The 27,944-nt window shown below is 38.2% G+C and overlaps 1 protein-coding gene across 1 annotated transcript; it reads right to left on the bottom strand.

Annotated features, from left to right (window-relative positions):
• cspg4ba (chondroitin sulfate proteoglycan 4ba) lies at nucleotides 1-27,278 on the bottom strand. The gene is made up of 10 exons (XM_028033606.1): nucleotides 26,887-27,278; nucleotides 22,607-22,770; nucleotides 17,575-21,150; nucleotides 16,756-17,229; nucleotides 15,845-16,021; nucleotides 9,369-9,567; nucleotides 8,817-8,948; nucleotides 6,248-6,420; nucleotides 5,310-5,493; nucleotides 1-4,562 (listed from the first exon to the last, which is right to left on the bottom strand). The coding sequence occupies exons 1-10, from the start codon at nucleotides 26,972-26,974 to the stop codon at nucleotides 2,506-2,508; spliced, it is 7,224 nt and encodes a 2,407-aa protein (XP_027889407.1). The 5' UTR covers nucleotides 26,975-27,278; the 3' UTR covers nucleotides 1-2,505.
• Nucleotides 27,279-27,944: the final 666 nt, after the last annotated feature.

Below are 27,944 nucleotides of genomic sequence, written 5' to 3'. Positions count from 1 at the left end.
GATTTTTAAAGTGATTTATTAAAAAATACAGTATAAATAAATACAACACTTTTGTTACAAATTAAATTTTAACACTTAGATTAGACTGGGACACAAGTGATTCTTTTCAGTACAAAATTATTTCACGACTAATATACTTGCAGTGGTTTCTTTTCCCCAAAAATTCACAATTCACCTTAGAGCAGATCACAGCAGTACCGCTTGTTTACAGAGGTCAGAGTTCATCCGCAGAAAGGAACGTTCATGACTTGACAATTTATCCTGACTTTAATAAAATAAGATGAAACAAGAGCTCCTTTCAGTCATCAAAAGCTTCTTTCCGCTTTCTCTAGCCAAGACGTTTCAGTAGTTTTGTTCATTTAAATAAAACATCCTTTTCTATAACAGAAATATAAAACCCCACATGTAAAGATTATGTACCAGTTGTGGATCATACTTTGATATTTATTTTTAAATAGGGATATAGTGCTATGAGGTTAAATCTGCAGGATATGGTCAGTGCCTAAATGCTTTATAAATAGAGGTAAAAACAGTGTAAAACCACATTAATGGGCATACTTAAGTTAAAGAACCTGCAAAAACCTGCCAATTATGTTATGTAGGCTTCAATGATTACTGACTACATGCTACGTTTGATTAATGTAGCGCACACTTTGTGTTAAAAAAATTCCTGAGATAACAAAATAAACTATACTTTTATATACTTGTATAATGCATAGAAATGATATAAATCTAAACAATCGATTGAAATATTTTGACCATACATTTTATGCCAGCTTCAGTAATTCACAGTATCAAGTTGTTATCATGCTAATCTCCCTCTCTAATATTTAAATCCATAAATGTCTCATTTCTTCCCGACATAAAGAAAAGGTAAATGTAGGTTTTCAGTGAGCGACTAAACTGAAGAAAAACGCTGAAATCTGTTTCATTCAATGTACAACGTTGTCCTCACTTATCGGCACCTCTGGTAAAAATGGGTAAATGGGCTTATAATAAACTCTTCTTTTATTGCAACAGCCTGATCCTACACTGTGAAAGTTAGAAAAGTTCAACTTTTAATTTAATTTATTTAATCTCACTTTAATAAACATTTTTTTTTACAAAATCAACTGTTATGTTGATGGTATTATTTTATACAAACCCTCTTTCACCAAGTGCACAAAATAACTTAATAAAGGTTGGAGCTTATCGTGAAGGATCTGGATTCTTTTCCAATCATCTCAGATTTTCTTTAAGTTTGAACTTTTCCTGTGCTGATTTTTTCATGTTCTGAATAAACTGGTTCCAGCTTAAACACTCAAAAATGATCTATTTTCAGTTTTATTCACTAGGGCACAGCCTTTAAAAAAAAAAAAAAAAAATTTACTAAAGAGTTTGTGTTGCAATGCTGATTTTTAAACCACTTGGGGGAAAAAAGAGCACCACAGCATCACAGGTTTTCCACTATGCTTCATAGAGATGAGGTGCTTCCCACATATGATCCCGCGTTTTATGCCAGATGTTAAGGTCAGTTTTAAGTCTTATTTGATCGGAGCGCACAGTTCCTAAGTTGCCACTTTAAGTGAGCTTTTGAGATCTCTTATTAACTTCCTCAATGTCTGCGATGGTAAGACATAATAGCCAGTTTCTAAATGAGATAAGTCTCTGTCATGTCATATTTTTACACCAGGGAAGCAAGATTAATAGGAAGTTTCTAATTAAATTTAAAGAGGAACAATCTGAAAAAAGCTATCACAAAATTCATCTTAAAGGAACTGTTTGACGTACCAGTAATTGTCCCACTGATGACTGCTGAACACAAGCGTTTCCTGATGCAAGGTCCTCCCCCTGACTTTTAAAATATGTTTTAATAAAATGGTGCATTGGTCTAAATGTTAATAGTATCAGATTATGCTACTTATACACTTCTCAAACCGAAGCACCAATAAGTGTCAAATGTGCTGCACCTGGGGATTATTTTGGGGATTATTTCCCCAAAATTTGCCACATCCATGCACAAGCAGTCCTGGGCACAGGGTAATCTTTAAGGTCATGACTTAGCATCCATCAGTAAAATGGGAACATCTCATTTTCTTCTAAAGCCAGCTGCTCACTTCAGTAGTGTTTGCACAGCAAAACCTTGGCACTAACGTGTATAGACAAGTCTTTAGACAATACTGACGTCTTGCCTAAAGATTGCTGGTGACTTATTATTTTGGGAAAACTTTCTCTGCCATGAACATTAGCAGCTTTCTAACTATAAAAGACCTGTTAAACAAAAAAAGAAACACTTTATAAAAGCTGTTTCTTTCCTCTTTCAGCAGCTGCTGCCTTCCAGAAAGGGAGCTCATGAGAGTTAAACTTATGGATAGTAACATACAGTTTTCCATTTAATGGAACAAAGCACACAATGGGTCAAAACAGCTCCAAATATCTATAGTAACTGCAACAGTAAGTGATCAATTGTACCATTCATTCACTACATAAACATGTAGTAACATTATCTTGTATCAATCACTGTCTTCATACCCAGTACTGATTCTTCTGCAAAGTTGGGGTGACGGTGTGAATAATTTGGGAAGTTGGTTCTAGAGAACCGTTACTCCAAGAACTGACGAGTATATTTGAGTGAGTTGTGTCATAAGGTGAAGCCTGGTTCTGTGGCAAAAACCTACTAAGCACAGGGCTGGAAGGGTAGGAGGGACTTAAAGGAGTGACAGTAACAGTGGGAACTGTGGTTCTCCTCTGGGTTAGGTCGTTGTGGGATTCACTGCTGGGTGAAACAGTGGGAGGATTCTCCCGAGGTGAAGAGGTGTTCTGCTTCGTTTGTCTGTGGTGTCGAAAATAGACGACCACAACTACAAAGATGATTATGAGCAGCAGGAGGGCCAGAAGTGGCAGGATGATGAGGAGTGGGTTGGAGGTTTTCTGAGGGTAGGACTCCACACGGACCGGTGTGTTCCTAAAGGGAAACTCCTCCGTTCGAGGCGGCTTCCCAAGTGTTGTGCTGAAAAAGCTTGTTCCGTTCGAGTTCCCCCAGCGGTTACGGCCCCTGAATTTTTGCTGATTTTTGCTTGGTTGGTGGGTGGAATGGAGAACTGTAGATGGGACTGGGGAGACGGTTCCATTCCTAGAAATCTTGATTGGTGTCTGAGGACTGGGTGACGTGGTCAGGACTGGGCTTTTTGTGGTTGGAAAAACCACTGGGTCATATGGGACTACTGTAAAGTGGAATTCCCCTTTAGCAGGTTGGACATTATCAGCCTTCAGCACAAAAACAAGGGAATCATTCAGCTCCTCTACTCCAGTCATGTTGGCATTCAGCTCCAATGCAACTTTCTGCTGCACCACTTCCTGAAATGTGAAGGACGCAGCTGGGACAAACTTCCTGGACCTTTTAGAACTTGTCTGAAGCACCTTTCCGTACTTGGGATGGCACAAAATGTCAAAGACAGGGTCATTGTCACTTACAGCAGCCAGTTCAGAGGCATTAAAAAAGCTAGTGTTGAGCCTGACAGTGATCCCATTGGGAATTTTCAAGCCTTGGCTAACATGGATCAGAGGTCTGACTGTCACATTAAGGACTTGACCCGTAAGATTTGCCTCAGAAGTGAAGACAGTAAACTCAAAGCTGTCCTCTGTAGAGGACAGCGAGATCATGTGATAGGCCAAGCTTCCAGTCCGAAGATCCTCTTGTGTAAAATGTGTAACTTCCTGGTTTTCTTTCAGAATTTTGCCAAAGGTGGGAGGTTTTGTAATCATGTAGCAAATGGTGGCGCTTTTGCCATTTGTTTCTGCTGCAAGGTTGTCCTGGGTCAGAGGTACTACGGTCCTCCCTTGTTGCAGTGACAATCCAGTGTAATTGAGTAGAGTGACGGTAATCTCTGACACATCTATGTTAAAAAGTTTATATACCGGTTTGTGATGTCCGTCTGTAACACTGAAGTAAAACACACCTGAGGCAGAGGTTCCATCATGGATAAAATACACATTTCTGCTGTTGATTTGAGCTTGAGTGAAGGAAACTACTGACTCATTCAAACCTCCTTGCAGAGCTATGTAACCGTTGCTTGGTTTGCTAATAACAGAGAATGTAATATCCTCTGGAGGATCATCCAAGTCTTCGACTCTGAGATCCTCAGGCCCGATAGCTACCTTGTCTCCCTGTACCACTTTCAGACCTGGAGTTTTAGTTTTTAGCACAGGTGGTTGATCGTTCACAGGCCTGACTGTGATGTTAAAACGCTCAATAACAACATCCTTCTCATCTTCAGGCCGTTGGGCAGTCCTGCCTTTTGGGTTCAGCCAAGCACTGAACACAAAAGAATCACGAGTCGTCTCAGAGTTGTCATGGCTGTAAATGATGCCGTATTTGGTGACGATGAACTGGGAGAAGTTTGGTTTCTCTTTGGTGAGATTTCTCTCACCTACCACGATAACACCATGCTGGGGAAGATCAGTCACCTGAAACCAGACCTCATAGGAGCTCCGCTGCGGCGAGGACAGCTTTGACATCAGGTTGGAGGCATCCAGCTTGAATTCATCTATGACAACACTCTCCCCTTCTGCCACCTCAGCACCTACCACAAAATAAACAAAGTAAATCTAGCTGCAATATTTGCATGCATAATATTATGCCGTTTCCATTCTTCCTTTCTCTGTCATTTTTGCGATCTTTCACAAACATGCTGCTTTGTCATACCTTTCAGTACTGAACATGACTGCTTTTAGAGAAATGTTTTTGTTTTCTTTCATTGACTTCAATAAATGTTTTACAGCTTTATTAAAATGTTGCTGCCAGACTACTCCCTACATCTGCAAGAAGGTAGCTTCCTTTTTCATCTCAACCTTGGCAAACTAAGCCAAGATACATTGTTTTCATTTTTTTATTAAAAAATTGATTAAATAAAAATATCCAACATATTTTTCTGATTTTTACTTATAAAGAAGTTTGAAAACTGTGTCCTTCTTCTTCCATTTTATAATTGTGCACAACTTTGTTTTGGTTCATTATGTAGATATGCAAAAAACACAAAGACACTTTTAGGTTTGTAATGTGGTTGTTACAGGGAAAACTGTTAAGTTTATCTGCTACAGACAGTGTTTTAGGTCTGATACTTATTTTACCACTGTTTTAGGCATACACTACAAACCCTGCTATCATGGTTGAGGACTAGACAGAAGATTACTTTCAATAGAGGAGATAGAGTCCAAATGAAATGTGAAAGATCAGTATGTAAAACTATTGACCAAATGTAAAGCAAAATGCAGACCTAACGAGGTGCAAGCAAATACAGCAGCTAATGAACTGAAAATATAGTTCATACCTGTGTTTTTGAGGAGCACTGTATTGTGTTCAGGTCCTGTATTTTCATAGGAGATGTCTATTTTGAAAGTCTGACCATCTATAGAGGCAGGCGGTGATGATACAGAAAAAGTAATTGAATCCATAGCTTCCCAGCCCACCGACTCAATGGGTGTTTGAATGTAGATGACTTCCTTTCTGTTCACCTGCAATACAGAAATATTTCAGTTACTACAGCGGTCCACAAAGTGGAAAAGTGCTCAGAGTAATAAAAGTTTGACTGATTCAGACAAACGAGGTAAGCCCAATAACGATCATTGAGATTACGTGGAAGGTATCACCGTTTCCTTCCACTTAACTTTCCATAAGCTTGGATATTAATGGCTTCTTTGGCTGTGACCTTTTGTGGCGTATCCTTGCTAATGTATGAAATTAGTGTTACGACGTAATATTTTTGTGTTTTTTTTTTCAAAACAAATTAATGAAAAATGAACTTTTCCTTTATAACTTGAATCAGTAAAATAAATCATTTTCCATGTTCTGGTTTGGTGAGATGCACCTGTATAAGTTGAGTCTATCGGATTGAATTGCTCAGCAGTTTCTCCACAGATGAAGATCTAATGGTTCAGATCTAATTAATAATTTAAATATTCTTTGTTCTGCAGTGAATACAGAACAATCACCTTGACTTTAATTATGTCAGATCAAAATCCATAATAAATCAAAGCATAAAGGTTTGCCATGACTCATTCAGCAAAAAATGGAGAGTCAGTATCTTCAACATGGATGGAGGACATGCATTATTCATGCAGAACAGTGGAAATCTGGCATAGTCTTCCACATAAATGGAGGAAGCCTAATAAAAAAATCTCTCTCACACACACACCCTTGATTTCTATTTCAGTGGCGCACATGTTTTAAAATAAGACACAGTTTTTATGTGACCTTGTGTGCACTTACCATATCTTGTGTAAAAGTTGAGATCTCCACAGTAGAGTTATCAAGCTGCCTCTTCACCAAGCGTCCCAGTTTAGGATGGCGAATCACATTGAACATAATGGTGCGGTTAGAGGTGCTTCCAATGTCATTGGTCACAGCCTGTAAATCATCATTGGTGATCGGGCTGGAAGATCCTGGAGAGAATTTTTAATAGGTGGGGTTGAACCATTCAAGGCAGTCTCATCTTGTGTTATTCCTCCTTTGTGCTGCACATTTTAAACTCTTAAAAACAAAGCCTGGGATAGCGTGACAACTGCCTTTTGATGTGTTAAATTAAAGCTGCCACGCAGACACCAGAGACGTTTTACAACACCATGTCCAACGAAAGAGTGGGGTGTTGCATAAACTCCTAACAAGAGATTAAAAGCTCCTCACAGACACAAATACCACTGGGGGAGGTGGGGGGGATATAGAGACATCAACAAAAACAGCCAGAACTAATCAAGGAGGTTTATTCCAAAATAAATTGTATACACTGCATACCAAGGATTGTATACAAACCATTTTGGGCCTAGGTATTTGTGCAAATATCTTCATACACCTGAAATAAGATAAAACTAACTTACAAGTAACTTTTCAGTAATATATAGGAGATTGTTTTAAATCAATAACTATTTAATATTGATGAAAAGGTACTTGTTCAATTAGTAGATTATTTCACTTATAACATGGGAAAGATGTCTTGTTATAATGAAAATAGTCTGCCAGTGGAACCACTACTTCTTTTGATTAATATTAAGGAATTATTGACATAAAGCAAGCTCCTATATCTTGCTGAATAAGCTACTTATAAGTTAGATTTGTCTTATGTCAAATGTACAAAGATATTTACACTAGAAACTAGACGAAAATATCTAGTAAGATTTTTTATTTCTTTTTGCAGTACAGATTCCTCAGAATATTTTGAGGGCTTTGAAAAATGACTGCTGATAAATAATGGAAGGCAGGGAAATATAGAGGAAATTCATTCCTCACTTGTAAGCTGCGCTCCCACCATTTTCATTTCCCAAGGGAAATGTCTACCTTGGAGGAAGAGGGAGAGAAATGGTTTCATACTAAAATAAAAATCCCTCTTTTATACTCACGCTACAGGAAAATAATTTTGCAGTATATGGATCTTAACAACATGTACAGTAGATTCTGGATAATAGAGCTAGATAACCTACTTGTCCTGACTATATTCCACAATTTTTATCTTAATCATATTAAACATCATTTTTGCATGACTTTTTTAGTGAACTCAAAAGAGACACATGCAGTTGATTAGAAAGCAGTGTTTCCTCTCTCAAGTTTGACAGAAATCCCCCAGACAGTCTAGATGTTTGTGAGAAAAAGGGGGAAAAACATTCATTTTCCCACCGCAGTGTGAAAGGGCTTTACGTCGCCACTCTCTCCTTTAAAGAAAAAAAAAAACAACAACCCCTAATTGTAAACCAAAGCTGCCATCCTAGCTTCCCCCGTCTGTCCTGCTTGGCACAAAGCACCAACATGGCTGCCTGGAACAGACAGTGGCACAGTTTTATTTAAGTACCCACTCACCCTGTGGCTGAGAGGCTCAGTAGAGCGTGCCAGCTGGCTGTTTGCTGCACCCACACAACAATATCAGTTATTTCTAATTCACAAAGAGAAGTAGTGAAAACCTATGGAAAACTATGAAAAGCATTTGCAGACACAGACTACACCCATTTAATGATTTAATGACCCTGCTCTTGGAAAGGCGCTGAATTATTAAACCAAAAGAAATCTGAAAAGCACAGCAGCAGGCGGACTGAACACACAACAGTGTCGTAGTTTAAAAGAAAAGCTAACTAGAGATCAAAAGTGTCAAATCTACACATATGTTTCAATTGTAAATGACAAGCATAATTTGTTTTGCCTTTCTTGTTGAGGCAGAGTGCACATTTTATTTAATTTGGACAATATGCAAGTGAATCTGAATCTGATTATACCGCTCATAATGAGCCTGGATATGTTTCTTCCTGTTGAGAGAAAATTATTCCTTTCTACTCTCACCACATGATATTTTAGTATGAGGGACTGTTGTAAAGTTAAACAAACAAACTTCCACTGTTTGGAAGGTCAACTCACTGCAAACAGCTGGGTGTCCTTTTAAAATTGTTAATTCATTTAGATTATAAACTTAATTTGATTGTATTATAACTAGGAAATAATTGGAGTAATTGGAGTAAACTGAACAAAATTAAATAAGTTTTGAATTTAGAATATTTTTTTTGACAAATATATCAGCTGTATAACTGCATAAGCCTAAAAGTTTTTTCTGTTGTGCCATAAACATTAATTTTGCAACACCTGTCTCTCTAATCTAAGTAATCATAGTATCAATAAAGTATTCCTATGAGTGCTTTAATTATGAGAGCCTTGTTAATTAAATGATGCTTTAAATCATTGCAGCCAATGTAATAGCTGATTACTCACTTTATGAAAACACTTTATTATTAGTGAGGTCATTGTACAGGAGAAGCAGAAAAGGCAATTTGCTGATTTTGCTGTAGTCAGGGGCTATGCTTACCAGGAAACACCTTGAGTGGGCGGTTTTTCTCCAAATTCACAACTAAAGCTTTGGCGGTGATGCTGAAGATCTGCCTGGGAGTAAAATTCACACCGTCATTGACTTGGAAGTTAAATCCCCCAGACATGGCTCCTAGAAAAGACATCAAAACATCAATTAAAGTCAAAAGCTGTCAATAAAAAACAAGAATATCTTTTTAAATCCCCAAACAAAACCCTTAAAACATTATTGCATGAGTGTGATGTATAGTGCAGGTTTCAAATTTCTCTGCATTTACAAGTAAGCAAAACGTAAGAAGTTACATCAAAACAGGAGTCACTATAAACATGATGACAAAAACTGCTGATGATTTAAATGAACTGCCCCTGATATGACATGAGTGAAAACCAAATCAGACCTTCCAAGAGCGCCCTCTAGTGGAGGTAAAAGGAACGGAATAAACTCAGAAATCAATTTCTGGACTGACTAACAACTTCACAGTGAGAAATACTGTGCAGATAGGAGACAAAACAAAATTAAAGAAGTCCTTCTCTGTCTATTAAATCACTTTACCTTTGTGGACAAACAGCAGCTGCCCCTGCTCTATGTGGGCCTGTGTGAAGTTCAACACTGCCTTCATGGGGTTGCTTTTAAGGGCCAGGTGTCCATTGCTGGGTGGGGTGACCATGAATTGTAGCTCATCTGCTGGTGTATCAAGATCCTCGGCTCTAAGATCCTCTGGTCTGATTTCTGTGATTGATGACACCCACACCTGGAGAAATAAACAGTGTCATATTACTTGGAAAGTTTCATTTCATGTGACTCATTATGCCCTATATGCTTTAACTACTGTTATTTACAACTGTATTTGGTTCTTAAGAGGGGATAAAGCTGAACTAAAATTAGCTAATTGGAAATTCACCCGTTGTCACGCCCCCAAGGTCTAGGAATTCAGGGGCGGCAACATAAAGATGTGTTCAGAGAAAATAAGTGGAATGTAAAGGTTTTTATTACAAGAGACGGTTTCACAAAACCAAAACACAATACAACTTAACCCAATTAAAACAAAAGGGCTAACAAATTCAAGAATGGTTAAGTACAAATTAAATTACAAAATGTTCAAACAAGTCAGCCTAAAGTAAACTCAAAACAACCCAAAAGAAAGGACACAAAGGGAGCACCAAACCTCCCAAACACAAGCTTCTAGCTTGTATAAAGTCAATCTAATGCAGATTCAAACTACTTAGCAGAACAAGCAAGAACAAAATAGTTCAAACTGCCCAAAGCAGTTGTAAACACCAAAGGTGGGGGACTGCTTAACAAAACCTCTTCCTACTAGCTGCCCCCTGTGATTTCAGGAGCCTTTTATAGGGAGCAGGTGAGGCTCATCAATGTCTGATTGGCTTAAAATTCTCTGTTAGTCCAATGGGGTGGTGGCTTTCCTGCAGCCTCCAGGCAGCCAATCAGGAAGGTGTGCCCTCACAGCTGAACCTGCATAACAAAAAGGAGCCTGCACAGCCTCAAGAGGCCAGGGGCTGTAACACTCCCCCCCCTTAAATTACAAAACAGAGTTTTGTAAATCCTGAGTATCACACAAAACAAAAGAAGCATACTCATCCTGGAAAGGCCATCTGCGAGAACATTTTCTGTTCCTTTCTTATGTCGGATGTTCAGATGGTATTTTGGTAGGAAAATTCTTGCAATAGTAATGCCCACCGCCTAAGGCGCTGATTGTGGTTGTACATACGTGAAAGAAATACTAGTGGATTATGATCAGTGAATACATCAATCGGCAAACTACCAGAACCAAGGTAAACATGGAAGTGCTGAAAAGCCAACAACAGAGCCAAGGTTTATTTTTCAATGGTGGAATAGTTTAGTTGATGTTTGTTAAGCTTGCGGGAGAAATAGCAAACAGGATGATCTAAACACTGCACTTAATTAACAATTAACAATTAACTCTGCACCAGTTCCAACTGTGCTGGCATCCACCTCCAGCTTGAAAGATCGGGTCAGATCAGGTGCAGCTAGTACTGGTGTGTGACAAAGAGAATGCTGCTCACGTTTTGTTTTTGGTGTGGGATAAATATTTATTGCCACAGTGTTAGCATTGACAGGAGTAAGATCATTTGTTCCTAGACCACCAGCGTTGTTCAGCTCATCCACTTTTAGTGGAGTTCTGACTGCAACTCGAGCACAAACACCAATAAGTTTGAGTGCAGGTTGGGGGTGGCATGACTGTTTAACTTTACTCCAGTGTGAGCTTCCTGCAAATGTTGAAGACCATCGACGCTTTAAGACACCTAGTTTCTTTTTATTGGCTTGTTCAGCACTTACCACATTGAGCCTGCACAAACTCAAGAGGCCAGGGGCCGTAACACCCATCCATCTATAAATAATCTCGTAGGGTATGATGTGGCTGGCGCCTACCTCTAGCAGTCGGGTAAAAGTACTGGTTCATCCTGAACAGGTTGCTCATAGGAAATGCAAAGTCAATTCATTTATGGTATAGAAAGATTATGTCTCATAGTGCTGCACAAATAAATGGTACAGATGAAATGTAAGCCCTACTCATTTTAGAAACACTACCTGGTTGTTTTTATTTTGTAAGGCAGTAAATGACAAAGTGAGTTTGGATTCAAAGATGTTTCAAGAGTTTTTTCCTTCTTTCTTTAAACATGCGATCCCTGCAAGTTATGCTGCATCACAAAACTATTTATTGCCTTTCAGCTCTCTGATATTATTGGAAAGATCATCAGAAAATCAGATTTCTGAAGTGTTAGAAAATCATAAAAAGCTTTCAAAATCTAATAACTAATAACTATCTTGGTCAATATTTTGCAGAATAGCATTTTTCTATTACTACAGCTGGAAGCAATCTGGATATGTCTTTAGTCATTGAGATACTTAAATAATTTCCCATTTTTCTTGAAAAATAGCTTTTTTATGAAGAGAGCCTATAAACACAGATTTTTAAGTAATATTTTGTGTTTAACTCCATCTATCTTCTTATCAACTCTGACCTACTAAAAAGCACCCAGCATAATGCTGCCAGCACTTTCTTTCAAGTCAAGTTTCTGTGTATAGTGCATTTCAGCAACAAGGCAGTTCAAAGTGCTTTCAACATGGGGATGGTGTGACCATACACGGCATTTGACATTTTGGAGAAAAAGTCAAATTTTGGTTTTATCTGACAAGATCATGTTTGCTGTACCCCATTGGATCTATTTTTTCCAACCATGTCTTACTTCTTACTACTCTTCCATAAAGTGAATCTCTGCATCTCCTCCAGTATCCTTTTACTTCCAGTTCATCATTAGACACTGCTTTCTGTTGTTCAGTTGCATGAAATCCCAACAAGTACATTGACATTTGGCGTCAAAGTAAGATAAAATGTGAAAAGGTTCACAGGACATGAATACGTTTGCAAGTACAGCATGTACTGCAGTTTAATTACTATACAAATAATTTCTAACTTAGACAATGCAGATATTAGAGCAACACCGGCCTAAGGCAAAAAAAAAAGAAAAAGAAAATGATAAAAACACTTGAAAGCTGCCTAAATCAAGGACACCCCAGACTAAAAATAGCTGTACAGACTGTAAACACTTTTCAGGGCACTTCAGAGTGCTGACAAGCTGAGGTAAATTCCTGCTTCCATGCACACCAAAGAGCCTTGGGCTACCACAAAGTAACAGAGGAAGTAACTGACACACAGAGCACAAAACTACTGAAGCATGCAGGTCCTTGACAGTGAAGGATAAGCCTGTAGACCTCAAGCCAGAGGAGCTACTGTTGCTTGGACAGGTTGTCATTTCCTTAATTAATGCAACAGGGTGATATAAACAGCATGTAGGCCTGCAAAAAAATGTTGTAACTAAGTCAATATGCCATTTTCACAGGAGCCAGGATATCAGCTTATATGATTAAAGGAAAATGGCATAGGCTGCATTTAAACTATGAAACGAAAGAACTGCAATGGTTACAATATGTAAGAATTGCCGTAATAGTGCCAGAATCCTGTAATTAAGAAAAATCTGAAAACAAATTCAATTATTCATTAGACTGTTAACAGAATTTCATTTTAAGCAATCAGAAAAAAAAGAAAACCACACTGTCTGTAGCAGCTCATTTCATTAGCAAGCTAGTCAATAAAGGAGCTCCTGTGGCATATTGCAGACCAACATGCCACTTGTCCACTAAATCTGACAAGCATGTAACAAGTTATACAGACAAACCAGATAACTCTGAAGAGTGTATACATCCAGGTAAAAAATAACCAACTTAGAATTAGGTGCGGACACAGTGCATGGAGGCAACATGTCTGTGTGTTCCACAGTCAGAGAAACATCCATATACTGGAACCGGAAAATGTTTCTCCATCTTGTTTTCTCATTTCTCTCATCTGAAGTACGTAAGGGTTCAGGTTGCATCAGTAATTAAAGTTTTACAAAACTTCATTGGCTGTATTTGAATGCAGGAAGGAGTTTCACACTACGTTGTAGTCTTGGTCTTATAGACAAGACAATGAAAATGTGGTACTCAACACTTTCAAAGTACTCAAGTGCCACAACACTAGAAGTTTCCATTTCTTGTATGACAAAATTTGAAAAAGTTCATTGTGCAATACTTTTGCAAATCACAATGTGTGACACAATATATAAAGAGTCTGATCTGTCAGTTGTCAAATTGTTCACACCTAGCAAACAGCAAGTTTACAGGAAGCTTGTGGATGTGACAAGGCATTGCCTGATCTCTGACAGATGGTTAAAGTGAGAAACTTCAACAACAGATGAAGTGTGATTGGTGATCATTACAAAATGCCAAATACAATTGATACAGCCGACAGGAAGATGCAATCAGAAGGTATCAAAAACAAGTGGTTGTGATTGATTTTCCGTCTTTCAAAGGGGCAATATTACATTTAATTAATATTTCATGACCTTTACATCATGTTATAATGTTATTCCCTCATCAAAAACGTACCTGGAGTTTTGCCTTGCTTCTTTCATATATGTTTGAGAAATCATTTAATCTCTGGGATTCTCAAACAGTCTCACCGAGTGCCACGCTTTTCAGCTCAAACGTCCAATTTCAAGGCACTAAATTGCATAATACTGACTACAATATATCGAGAAATTTTTGGTCAAAAAACACCCAGGTGTGTAGTGACTGCAAAATACCCCAAATCATCATCCCTCCACCACCATGCTTGACAGCTGATTTGGTGTGTTTATACCGTTTTCGCCTATATTACCAAAAGTGACACTGTGCATTATGGCCAAACATCTCATTTTTAGTGAGTTCCGTTATTGGCAGTATTTAACATGCTGAACCATGAATTCTCTGGAGTTTGACATAAAGGTCTTGTTTTTTTTTTCTTGGCACTGAATGCTAAACACTTTTTCAGATCATCTTAAACTGTTGCATTTTGGCTCAGTATCAGATAAAGAAGTGGAGTTATTTTCTGATGTTTGCGTTTTAAGCTTTTCTACCTCAGATTAACAGCTGGTGAATGGCATATTTTTGCTGGTTCATTTATTTGATAAAACAAAATCTGATATTACCATAGTCTGTACTTACTTTTTATGCTGATATTTTGGGATAAACTACATTCTAAACATACAAACTGTCAGATATTACCAACAGTAAAGTGTTGTTAAACTTGGTTTAATATGTAGATTATCAACTTGAGGGACTTCTTCAGTGAGGACGTGTACAACTGCCTATCAGACTTGTCGCAACAGCCCTACAGCAGAACAGCCCCCCACATGAGAAAGCTTTTCTCACATATGAGTAAGTGTTGCTCTGGAGGGGAGCAACTACACCTCCGGTAATCCCACCTTTAGCAGGAAGTCACAGCAGGACTGACAAACAGCATCAGGATGACTCACAAGACTAAAAGAAAAACGACACATGAGATCAGTTTGTATGAAAAGTCTCCTGGGGTCAAGATTGCTTCTTAATTACAGCAGGATGTTTGATGTTCATCAAGCTACATCTTGAGAGGAGATCATAATAAGCACAAAGGACGTGACTATACTTGACTTTTGGATTCATTTTTGTTGAAATTGAGCAAGCCTAAACCGCCAAACCTTTACAGCTTTGATGTGTCGTTGTTGAGAGACCGTTTTAATTATCTTTATCTTCACAATCTGTACCAGCAGTAAATAAAGATGATACCATAAGTTTATCAAATTACAGGTCGATCTTATCATTCTTTTTTTATTACAAGGCAAAGCCCTTTCAACTAAACTTGAGACTCAATCGTGAACAGCAATATACAGCATCAAGTAGATATATATCATGCATGTAAGGTACATATTCCTGTTGCCCAGACAGTTTATTGTCAGACAGTGGCAGACAGCCACCTTGTGGCCACTGATATATTATTTTTGTCTAAAAAGCTTGATTTTCACCAAATGCCTAATGTAAACATAATAGGTTGAAAAGTGACCTTTATTAGCATTAACAAAATATCTATAAGTGTAAAATTGTCATATAAAAATCAGGTCCCAATCACTATGAAATTAAATAAACTCATAAACATAAAATAAAACTACTACTGTAACCTTGTAAGAGTTTCCTAACTACATAAAAACTGGCTTTTATATAAAATTTTATGTTAGAAATTTCAGGGGTGGCTCTATTCTGAATTACCTTAAAGGAATTTGTTGCAACTGGGGCAAAGCTGGTCATAAAAGACAAAATACTCTTAATTATTTTTTTTAGATGTATCCCATCCAGCTCTACCTATAAAATCTGATGGATTTATATTTGGATTATCATACAGCATGAAAAGGTATTGTCCAAACCACTGACATTAAATAAACTATTTAAATGTACAGCAGCTTTTATTTTCATTATCAGCTCTGTGCTGGCAGACCAGTGGGATCCCTGATAGCAAACATAGTACGCTTTCCCCGCTCCTCCACAGCCCGAGCATGGCAACTACAGTAAACGACCCCATGAAAATCTTTTGACAGTGGTGCCAGACCGACTGGCAGAAAAAACGTGTGCAGAGTTTAAATATAGAGCTACAGACTCACCCTGAGGACCCTGTTGGTGGTAATGACAGGAGACTCATCATTAACAGCTGTAAGCTCGATGTAAACCGTCTGGGCGGCACTGTGCTTCCTCAAGCCTGTGTCGTTGGCTTCCACCGTAAAATTATCAACTAAGGTTTCGCTGCTGTCATGGGCATAGTAAATAAATTCATGTTCCACCTGTGGAAAAAAGTAATAGAATGATCCAGGAAAATGTAAAGTACTGGTCATTTAAAATAGAATATAAAGACTAACATATATCAAAATAGAGGCAAGAGTTGACACACTGTAAAAATAAAAAAAAGGCATTTCAGAAACTTATTTTGCACATTATTTAAATAATTAAGGTGAATAAATTCCAGCTAGTGCAGGAGGTCATGTCAAGCCAGGGCAACAGCTTTCTTCACCGAAGTAATTTAATTATGTAAGACTGCTAGGTTTCCAAGACTGAAAATATGCAAGCATTTAAGATAAGAACTCCACAGTTCAAGGTATGAAAGTAATTACTGCAATAATAAATAAAAGCCTAATTACTTTGAAGAAATAGCAGAATGTTTTTGGTATATAGCAAAGACAGAAAAAAAAACCTTATTGAGTTTTTGTAAAATATTTCTGCTAGCCAATTTTTTGCCTTGCAAAAACTTACTGATACTCCTTAGTCTTTTCACATTTTGTCTCTTTGTATCCACAAACTTCAATGCATTTCAATGGGATTTTATGTGATTGAGCAACACAAAGTAGTGCATAATTGTGAAGTGTTAGAAAAAGATCTTTCAAAAGATTTAAAAAATATAACTTTAAATGTAGAATCAAAGTTATTTCTGAAATGCATTAAAATCTGTTATTGCAGACATAAAATGTGAAAATGTTCAAGAGGTATAAAACATTTTTTTCATCATTGTAACCTTTCTCACCTGTCTCCTGGTGAAAGTGGTTATAGGCACACCAGGATGTCGAGAGTGCTCAATGTGACCATGGAGAGGGGGCTTTGTCAAATTATAAAAGAAGTTCAATCCAGAAAAGTGTCTATTGGTGACTTTAAGTACATCCTCTGTCAGTGCTTTTGAGGCACCCTCATTAATGGTGAAATTGGTGACGTGTAGAGGAATGAGCAGTGGGATGATGTCAACACTTATCCTGATGTTGCTGACATCGGTGATTCCATTGGTGGCATCCAGGACAAAGGTGTCGTTTACCTTGTTTGGCTCCACCTGAACATACTGAATGTTCCCTTTGTTAATGTCATCCTGGGTAAACATCTTGACAGGTGACTGTTTGGTTCCGATGTAGCGCTCATCGGCTTCGAAAAAGCGCCGGAGAAAGCCATGAGACGGAGCTACTTTGACTGCAAACACAATCTCAGATGGCAGGTTGTCCTCGTGTGTGACCTGTCCCAATCCGAAAACATTCCCTGGTTAGATTTAAAATGTCACATTGCCAACTAAGATTTACCTCTCTTTGAAATCTTTATGATACTCGATGTTACTGCAAAAACCTTTTGGGTTCAATGTTTTTTCTTACACTGCTATTAAAACCCACATTTTCAGGTAGGGTGAGAAGAATAGGCTAAAGACAAAGTAATGGATGAGTGGACAAAATTTGACAAATGTATTAGTACTTAGATAACACTAAAATGTTTCTCATTACTTTTAAATACATGAAACCACCAACATTTATTAAAGTTATGATAAACTCCAATCTCTGACAGAAAAGTGTGTTATCGTACCACGTACCTCCAGTTTAGTCTCATCAATCTTCACTGGTTTTCCCTCCTCCACCAGTAAAGTCTCCAGATGCTGTATGATGGGTGGCCTCTGATGACTTTCAAGATAAACCTTCACATTAACTCTCTCTGTAATTTGCAGAACTTTAGCTTTCACAGTCAAGTTGAAATGGTCTGCCAGGTGTTTGCTGTCATCGTGGCTGTAGGAGATTAACCCATCCTTTAGGTCCGACTGAGTGAATGACTCAACCTTTGTCTTATTACGATAAATACTGCCATATCTCGGAGGCTCCTCCAACTTAATAATGACCTCCCGGTCATCCCGGATATCCATATTTGATACGATGCTGAAATTGTAGGTGGTAAACATTACCGACTGTCCTTTCTGAACCAACAGACCTGTGTTGTTGTCAGCCTTCAGGAAAGGGTCATGAGCACTAACATCTAAGAGACTTGACACAAAATTTTTCCCATCTGATACGAAGAGAACAAACCTGCCAATACTAGCACCTTTGTGAATGAACAACACCCGCTTCTCCTCCAAATCCTTCTGTGCAAACTGAAACAGCCGATGGGTCGTGTCATTGACCAGCACAAGGTCTCCCATTGGGATTCCACGTCGGGTGTAGATCAGCTGGCCGTCATCAAAATCAGAGTCGTTATCGTGATAAAGCAAATCCTCTGTAGTGAGTAGCTTCTGTCCATTTCTTACAACATGAAAAACTTTATCAATGATTCGAATCGGTTTCTCATCATTCACTAGCTGAACCGTGATGTTGAATGTTCCTTCTTTGGAGCCAACTTCGTTATCCGAAATGGAAGATTTGAACCCTTGGTTAGTAGAGGCTATAAAAGCAAAATCATCTTGTGTAGTTTCACTATCATCGTGGATGTACATTAATCGCTCCTGCATTATATCCTGATTACTGAAGGTCAAGATGTTATCATAGCTGGCATTGGAATTTGACTGACTAATGCGTGCCAGCCTTCCATGTTTAGGACTGCTTATGACAGTGTAGAACATGTCCCTTGTGCTTAAAGTCTCTGCAAAGAGCTCATCTTTGGTGATGAGTTTGCTCTCTCCCTCCTGAAGTGAGAGGCCTTCATTTTTCATAAACACAGTGTTGATATCGGCTTTGATTGAAAACTGAAAATCATAATTTTCAGACTGAGCATGTTTGGAGATCAGCTGAAATTTGAATCTGTCCGTTGTGTCCTCGTAAGGTCTGTCAACCAGCTCATAATGGACTCTTTCATCTGATAGATCCCTTTGGCTAAAGGTTGAGTTCTTCATCAAGACTGTGGAGTCAAGCAGGAGTTTTCCTTTCTTTGGTGTAGTGAGGACCCGAAAATAAAGTTCCTCATCTGAGAGGGTGACACCATCAGCTCTTGCTACAAGGCACTCTGAGCTTAGAGTCACTTTTCTAACTTTATCCATATTTATCATGACATTCCTTGCCAAATGATACCTCACCCACTTAACAGCAATTGGGAAAATTATTTCAGTGTTTGCTCTTGCAGCCACATTAACCTTGCATTTAAAGTAATCACTGATATTTGAGGTCTGGATGTCTTGAAAGGTACTAACGTACCTAAGGCGCTCTTTCTCAAGAAGTCTTTGAGAGAATGATTCCGTGTGCCTCCATTCACCGCTTGAGTGAAGTCTCTGGAGTTCTCCAAACTGTGGTGGTTCAATGATATCATAGCGAATGTCTACAGTTTGTTTCATTGCATTTGTTTGCACGGCCAACTGCTTTGAACTAATAATAGCAGTTTCTCCTTGAGTGAGCTCAAGACCAGTGTTGTTGGCAATCTCATACTCCAGCACTATGGCCATGATTCTTAAAACCACAGTGTTGCTGACCTTGTCTCCATCACTAACTCTCAGAGCTATCCTTGAGTTTCTCACACCCGTGTGGACATAATACACCCTCATTTCATCTAGGTCAACATATGAAAATGAAGTCTCTGCCTTGCCTGGGTTGCCCTCTAGTTCCAAATAGCCTGCATCAGCATTCAGATTTCCTAGTACTGAGAATACAAGGTCTGTGTAATTGCTGTCTATGTCTGTTACTTTCAAAACCTCGGTGGTGAGATGTTTCTTAGATCTTTCCAATATGACAAAGAGATTTCCTTCAGGGAGACTTAATTCAGGTGCATCATTAGTTGGTGTCACAGTTATGTTGTAGCGATATAATTTGCTGCTTTTCAGATAATCGGGAACCAGTTTTCTGCTACTACAATATATTGAGAACATGATGAAGTCATCTGGCTCCTCAGAACCTCCATGGACATACATCACTCTTCCATGCCAAAGATCCAACATGCCAAAGGTGTTCTCCTCTTGCTCGTCATCAACATCAAGTCTTATCTGACCTCTAACTGGCTGCTCTTCAATTCTAAACATAATTTGAGATTGCCGAATGCCAAGTGCCTTGAAGTCCAGGAATACCTTGATATGTTTGGCGTCAAGAGAGGCTCGACCACCTTCCTGGACAACAAGATTTTTGAAATGCACAAAATCTAAGCCATACCTTTTGTCCAAACCAACTGCAAGGGTGGACATCTGAAGAGATGATGTTGGAGTTACATAATACAAAACTGATCTTGGTGTAATTGTAGGACTAACATGGGTTGATTCCTCTGGCAGTTTTTCTGGTTCACAACCTACTGAAATATCTTTGGTGACTACTGCATTAGAGAGACCCATCTTTACTCTGTTTATTTCAATGTTTCTTAAACATCCTTTGAAGGAACCTCCTCTGGCACGCCTTCCTGATACAGAGGCAAGACCTACCTTTCGGACCTCTAACCTGGTACCATCATCAATGCCTCCAACATAAAGAAAACCTTTAAGATGAAGCCTCTTTGAGTGAGAACTAATGCTACTCTTCACCATTTCTTTGTCCACAGTTAGCTCAAGGTTTCTGGAACTAAAATGCAACTTGAGAGAATGCCATTTTCTGTCATTGATGGATGTTTGAGAATGTAGTTCGGTTTTGACTCCATTTTTCCCTACAACAGCAACTGGAAAACCTTCCTGTATCTCCAGAGCCACAAAGCCTCCATCCCTGGCTGAACTGTAGAGGATTACACCCTCATTGGCTGAGGTGTGCAAAACACACTCAAATGCAGCCTGATGATGATGATGATTCCAAGTTGGAAGGGATAAATAGGCTCTGGAACTGAAAAAACTAATAGGCTCTTCCTCAGTAGCAAAGAACTGGGGACTGCAGCCTAAAGAGACTTCATAAATGTTTTTGTATCCAGTGTACGGCCTCAGTGATGACACCAAGTCATGTTGATTGAACACTACCTCATCCAAGCAGCCTCGGAAGCCGATTAAGTTTCTGGGAAGGTAGATTTTGTCCAAACCTCCTGAGCCTCCAACATAAAGACCATCTTTAATGTGGAGATGATGATGAGAGCCAGGCATCTTTACACTTGTATGAGAGTTTTTGTCAACAGTCAGTGTGACATTTAGCTGCACATGGTGGACTTCCACTGAGTGCCAGGCCAAATCGTTGAGCTGGACCCCTCGCTCTGACTCTAAAACCTGCTCCCCTGATCCAAGATCCAATCTCACCTAAAAGAAACAAAAAATGTTTAAATAATATGATTAATCTACTATTGAAAACATGGAACAAGAATTGAAGTTGATGTACACAGAGCCCTTTCACTAATCTGCTTAAGCTTCAACTGAGTAGAATAGACAAACGATTTTAGTGCGAAATGGGTTACAACTGTAATAGCAGGAAAGAAAAATGTGTTTTAAAAAAACGAAGTTAGAGATTAATGCATCTTTTTCTTCCAATTACAATGGTCTAAATCACTAACATACATTGTAGACTGTAATTAGAATTTCAGTGATATAAAGGCACTGCAAATCTATATGTAACAGATGATGCTGTAGTATTTGATATAAATGAATTTACTTTACCAAATGCAAGATGACATCTATATTCTTAAATTTAATCATATCAAAACACTCATCCTTGTATAAAGAATAATATCGTACATTGCAAGAGTTTGAAAAAAGATAAGCTGTAGATACAGTGACACCTGGGATAAGAAATGCAGGATTCAGACTGCTGATGATGTCACCTGTTGTCAAAACAGTGAACTCTGTCTGGGTTTGAGAGCAGGAAGAGGACCATTATCCATTTGCCCTGGGCTACGACCACAGAGCATCACAACACTGTCTCAGAATAATGCTGCATTTAGATGACATGCTTGTCAAGGCTTGCTGGGGAGCTAAACATGTACGAGCTTCCAGGGAGCAACTCATGTCTGACTCACACAGTGAGACCCCAAGCTTGAAAAATGGTGAACACTACCACTTTATAGCCCATGAAGCAAGGGTATAATTCTGATTATACCCTTTGTGCTCAGTGAAGTGCAAAAATTCAACACATCTGTCAGTGTGATTCTTTCACAACAGTTAAAATGTAACGAATATGAGCTTAGTCTCAAGGATATTTTAGTCAAATGCACAAAACTGTCAGGTAAATCCCAGAGTTTCTTTTGTTTACTAAAGTAAGTCTAACTGCATCAAGTCACAATTGTGACTGCAATTGCAATATGTGCAATACTGTTTATATTGTTTGTTTACAGAGAAAATGTAGAACATTTCATTAACTTTTTAAAAGCAGAGATGCACGGCACCAGGTTTTAGCCAAAACTAATAAATTCCACCTGCAGTTTCTGAACAGGTTGATGTAATCAAGTAATATAATTGTAATTACTTGCATATGCACATTATGTTTCAAGGGCCATGCAGTCAAATAGATGGACTTTCTTTCCTTACTACACTTTAAACAGATCCCAATGATGATGCTAAGGATCAAATAAAGTGGTGCAGACACTGTGATGATGGAGCAAAAAGCAAAATAATTTTGTTTTTCTACAAGAGAGATTTACAGCTTATAGTAGTCAATGTTTGGGTGTGCTGATTATAGCAAAACCCAAAGAAATGTAATTTCAGAATGTAAAGGCATGCATGCACACATATGCTGATGTACTGCAGCCACAGTTGTACCAACCTGCAGGCGACCAGCATGGAGCTCTAGCAAGAAGTAGTTGGCCTGGCCAGCAGCGAGAAACATCAGGCCGTTTGTGCTGGAGGTCCGGAAACGAACATGGAGAATGTTATGGTCGGACGATTCTGTTGCCTTAAGATGTATGAAGCCATCCCCAAAGAAGGAAGCTGCAAGAAACGCATTTGGTAGATTTTTTAAAGAAATACACAATTATAGAAAAAGTGAGGTAAAATTGCAATAAATATGTAAAAAAGGTAGAGTTGGAGTGACAACAACAAACTGAGGGGAAGTCTAGTCCAACAATGTGGGCTTATTATAGCCCACACTGTGACTTTTAGATATAAAACCAGGCTAATTATAATTGTTGGTAAGTACTTTATAAGTAAAGCAGAGTCTGTAAATACAAATCAGACACATTCACTGAGAGTTACAACATAGGCTGTTCAGATATTATAGCTTTCCTGATTTAAAAACTGTTTTTATGGGAGAGTTTTCTAAGTTTTTCCTTCAAGGTGGGCCAGTATGGCTTAATTTTTGAGCACAACCATTATGATTAACATGCATTAAAATACTGGTTTGAGGTTTTACCTTTAAACTAATAAGCACCTTTGTCAGAAACACAGTTCCAGGCTGAACTGCAGTTTTATTTGTTGCTCCAGTAGAAAGTTGTTCATGAGCTCTCTGGTGCTGTAAGGACAACATATGCTATATTTAAGGTATTTGACTTTAATGCCATAATAGCGGAAAACAAAGGGAGAGACACTTGAAGTGGAAGTGACTTGGAGAGTCAGACACGTTCAGGCCTGCGTTGCACTGACAGGAACCATCAACCGGAACATAAAAGGCTCTGACGTCCCCACATTGTCTGCGGCCTCTTGTTCTAGAAATGGCGTGGCAGACGGACCCAGCTGTTTCTTCTACCTCACTTCCCTGCCATTTTCCCCCCTCTGTAATCTGCACAAACATGCTCTGAAGCATTCTCATGTGCCTCCATGCCCAGGCACCACCAGTTTTTAACAAGCTGCGGAGTACCACACATATTGAAAGGTCAACAAACATCTCTGCCTTAGTGGAAAAAAGCGCCCATTGCACATTTTCATTCATTTGCAGTTTACATGCCAGGGGGTGAGTCTATAATGGGTTAGAGAGAATCACTGGGCTGGACAAACTTAGTGTGGGTACATGCAATGTTTCTAAGCTCAATCTCATAGCACAGTTGAATCCGTCATGGAAAGGATTAAATAAAGGTATGTCAATTACAGGACCCAACGCAACATGAAAGGAAAGAGGAAAAAAATAAGCATAAATAATCTACATCTATAAAAATATAATCTGATCTATAAAAATCTCAATATCTGCAAGTCAAAGGAACTGACATTTAAACCAGTTATATCTCTAAATCTTGAATTTGTTGTACAAACTGATATGACAAGCAAATCGAAGTGCTGATGATGCTTTTTCACAAACATCAAATATATTTCACTATTTTTCAACGTAACAAAGCAAACATTTTAAACCAACATGAGCATATTAGCATAGCTTGCATTGTTTTCCAGCATGTATTCCCTAGGGCAGTGTTTCTAAACCCTGGTCTTCAAGGACACAAACCACCCTGCATGTTTCAGATGCAACACCTGATTGAGATGATTGCAGTTCAGCAAAAGCATGTTAATCACCCATGAGTGTGCCTCGAGGACCAGGGTTGGGAAACAGTGCCCTAGAGAATACAGATCCTTACTTTTCTCTGATATTTCCAAAACATAGCCAACTTTTCCAAATTAAATTCCACATATTGGTGTAAATAAACTGATTGATTAGTTTATCGTTAAAATTTCAGATGTTGAAATCTGATAAAGGATAAAGCAGACCAACCTTCCTGTTATACTTATCCTTCCTGTTATCTCTATTACATCTCACTCTCTTTGAAAGTCTGCAGGAACGTCTCTACACTTGAATTGTCTCATGCATTTTCTACAAGTGTTGACATGTAGAAAATGCTGTGTTTACTGCTGATCTAAAAAGAGAAGAATGATTATAGGGTCCAATATTCTGCAAATTAAGCACTTAAAAGCTACTAATAAATTAAGCTGGTGTACATTACTGTATACTTTTGGTTAAGTCTATGTACAATAATCAAGTTAACAATAAATAAATGTCCTAGAAAAGATTAATCTTTTTGTCACCTCCCGTATTCCTCTTCATAGATAGTTTGGAAGGATATATTTTGCACTAACCAGAAAGCTGCCAGATAATACTGATTTATTCAAAAATACTTCAGAAATGCATAGAGGTTTAATATTTATTGGTGTGGTGGGGTTAAAAACAATTAGCATATAAGTGAGCATTAAAATGTGTGCATTAAAAGAGAAGCAGGTAATAACTTGTTAAAGGTTAAACAAACATGCACAAAGAACAATTTAGTATAAACAAAATCAACTAAAAAACACTGAACTTGACGGTGAGAAACAGACAATTGGAGAAAAGCCTCATACACCACTTCACAGAGAAAGACCTCAGCTGACCAGCTGGTTCACTCACTCCATACCACATCTTCTTGCTGCAAGGCAGTATCCCATACCACTGATCCAAACAAGGACAATAACTTAAGAGCAGAATGTTTGCGTTGTTTTGTTTTTTTATGGGTTTTTTTTTTAGGTATGATCTCATTTAGATGGGTTAATGTAGCTGGAAGTATGTGCAAATATCCGGCTTGCAGGCATTCAAAAAAATAATTAAAAAATGAGTAAAGCGTAACCACCGCTGTAGGTGTCTGTCCTTATTATTTGTACTTAATTTTCTTCATAAGAGTGGCTTTATGTACAAAATAAAGATTAAACTAGTCAAGAAGAAGGCGACAAAATGTCTTGCTCTAAATTCAGAGAGGCAGAAATGCATGCTTAATTGTGTCTTCTGGAGTCGCCATTAAAACTGCATTTGCATAAACAAAAATATTTGGTGATGACAGAAGCTCTTTCCTCCATATTTCTTCCCATAATTTTGACTTTTTGATATGACAGAAATGTTGCAGCACGTCTAATTTTTGGCAGGTATGTAAATGAAAGAGTATAGCAGATTAGACAAAAAAACCCCACTAACCTTAATATGTCCCTTCAAAAGAACAAACAGGAGGTTGTTTGGAGCACCATCCTGTAATCTACATGTCAACAGGGGCAACTTTCTTTACAGCAGTGACATTTTTTGAAACACTTCTCAAACATCTACCTTAACAACAAAGCCTGTGACCTTTTCAGAGAACACAGGCCTGTAGTTAATTTGAGGGGTAGACCAGTGCTTGTCACTGCCTGTGCATTCCGTTTATTCAGCAGACCGGAGATGCAACATGACTGAATTGTATCTGAAGCCGATGCACTGTCAAAATCCCGAGATGCAGATCTTTTGACCAAAGGCTTGGTACATGGTGCAAAGGCAAAACAGAAAGACAATGACATGAAGGGAAATATCTCCATTGTGGCCATTTTCAAAGAATGACAAAGTGAAATAATTTGTGATGATCCCCCGAGGGCAGTGCCTGGATGAAAGCTGAATTTAGATGACACATGTCAGGCTCAAATAAAGGAGAATAGCTAAGGGATGCCTACATGGATTTAATAATGCTCAATTGTGAAACAAAGACATCTCTCTCCTTTAGATGTCTCAGTGCAAAATCTAGGAAATCCTTTGACTCTGCTTACATTTGAAAGGCTATTTCTGCACAGTATGTATCCATGCATGCAAAAATCACCAAATGTGTTGTTTTTTACAGGAGAGGAAAACTGCATTTATTAGCCCTCATAATGTCCAAATTAAGAAAGAGAGTGGAGTTTGTGCTGATGATGGAAAGGGACTAATGACTCTGCAGCCTTACCCCCCACCAACATGTCTCCATACATATTTCACTTAATCCTGTTGGGTAACACTGAGGTCAACAATCTAAGTCCAGTGAACCTTTGCAGTGACAAAAAAAAATAGCAACAAAAATCATTTAATCATCTTTTGTAACGATAAACCTGAGCCACGCTTATTTATGTTGTGGTTTAAAAAAAAAGTCATTATCATTTTTGTTTTGAAGGATGTTTGGTTGTTTTTAAGCTTAAGTTACAGTTTTAACAGCCCGTTTCATGTAACGCATTTACAATTAAAGTAAAAACAAACAACACGTAAAACTTCACTTTTTTAAGCACATACATACAATTTTACACATTGACCCTAAATGTAACACCAAGTGTCTTAACTTAGTCCTTGTTTTAATTGACAGAAAAGTCCAAAAGTAGGAATATTGTTACCTCCAGACGACAGTTCGAGCAGGAGCGACCACCAAAGGAGACCGCAGAACCACAACTTCTTCTTGGTGTTGTTCCCATTAGAGTCCATGTTTACTGTCTCTTTGGACACAGTTAATTTCAGTGGAATTTGTATTCACATTTTTACCGAATGTTGTTCACCCCCTCGTGCTTCGGTTCCGTCCAGATGACCAACAAAACACTTAAACGGAGCGGAATGGAGTGTATGTCCCTTTCGCAGCTCTGCAGAAGCGAACCGACCCTCTCAGAACTCCGCCTCGTGCGCGAAACATAGGCGTGAAATTTCAAAATAAAAGCTGAATAGTATAGAATGGAAATTCTGGAGTAACACCCGCAGGTTAAAGGTAAATAGAAGCTTGCACAATCATACTTAGATCAAAAATATAGTTATAAAAACTGAAAAATAAGAATGAGACTATACAGTTATAATTAAAAATAGCTCCGTTTGAAAGAAATGTGAAACTAAATAGTTGTTCAAAAGTGTACAAAATGTTTATGTATATTTGTGCACAAAAAACAGATTATTTCCAAGAAATGAAAAAAAAGACAATAACATCAAGAATGTTATTTCAAACAACTATATGGATAATGTTTGAAAGAAACAACTCTGTGCAAATAGCAAGGATGTAAACACTAAGGATTATTGAGATTCATTAAAAAACTAGGAAAAAATCTGTATTATGTAAGACCATAAGGATCCATTGGCCTACTAAGAAAATAGGTCAATTTACTGTGTAGTATTAGTGTATGTCACATCTGCCTGCTAAGGAAGCCAAGCTTGCTTTAATAATGACCTTCATTTCATTTTCCTCTTGACAACACATGATAGATTCCCCACTAGGTTTAGGTCAGACCATTAAACGCAAGGATATTTTACCATAGTCATTAAACCAGATATTGGTAGTTTTACGAGTGTAAGGAGCCGAGTCCTGCTGGAAAATGAAATCAGCATCTCTATAAAGCTTGTCAGTAGAAGGAAACATGAAATGTTCTAAAATTTTCTGGCTGACAGCTGAAAAATTCACAATGGACCTCAAGTA

This window comes from Xiphophorus couchianus, chromosome 12 (assembly GCF_001444195.1).
Source record: "Xiphophorus couchianus chromosome 12, X_couchianus-1.0, whole genome shotgun sequence".
Taxonomy (NCBI): Eukaryota; Metazoa; Chordata; class Actinopteri; order Cyprinodontiformes; family Poeciliidae; genus Xiphophorus; species Xiphophorus couchianus.
Note: the sequence above shows the minus strand (reverse complement) of the source record. Positions and strands in the feature narration are given on the sequence as shown.

Excerpts from the sequence above, each read along its gene's own strand:
- cspg4ba (XM_028033606.1), bottom strand. The coding sequence starts at position 26,974 with ATGGACTCTAATGGGAACAACACCAAGAAGAAGTTGTGGTTCTGCGGT. Across the intron at positions 17,230-17,574 it reads TTGATGAGACTAAACTGGAG|GTCACACACGAGGACAACCT; the intron begins GTACGTGGTACG and ends GGATTGGGACAG. Across the intron at positions 5,494-6,247 it reads CAACTTTTACACAAGATATG|GTGAACAGAAAGGAAGTCAT; the intron begins GTAAGTGCACAC and ends TCTGTATTGCAG.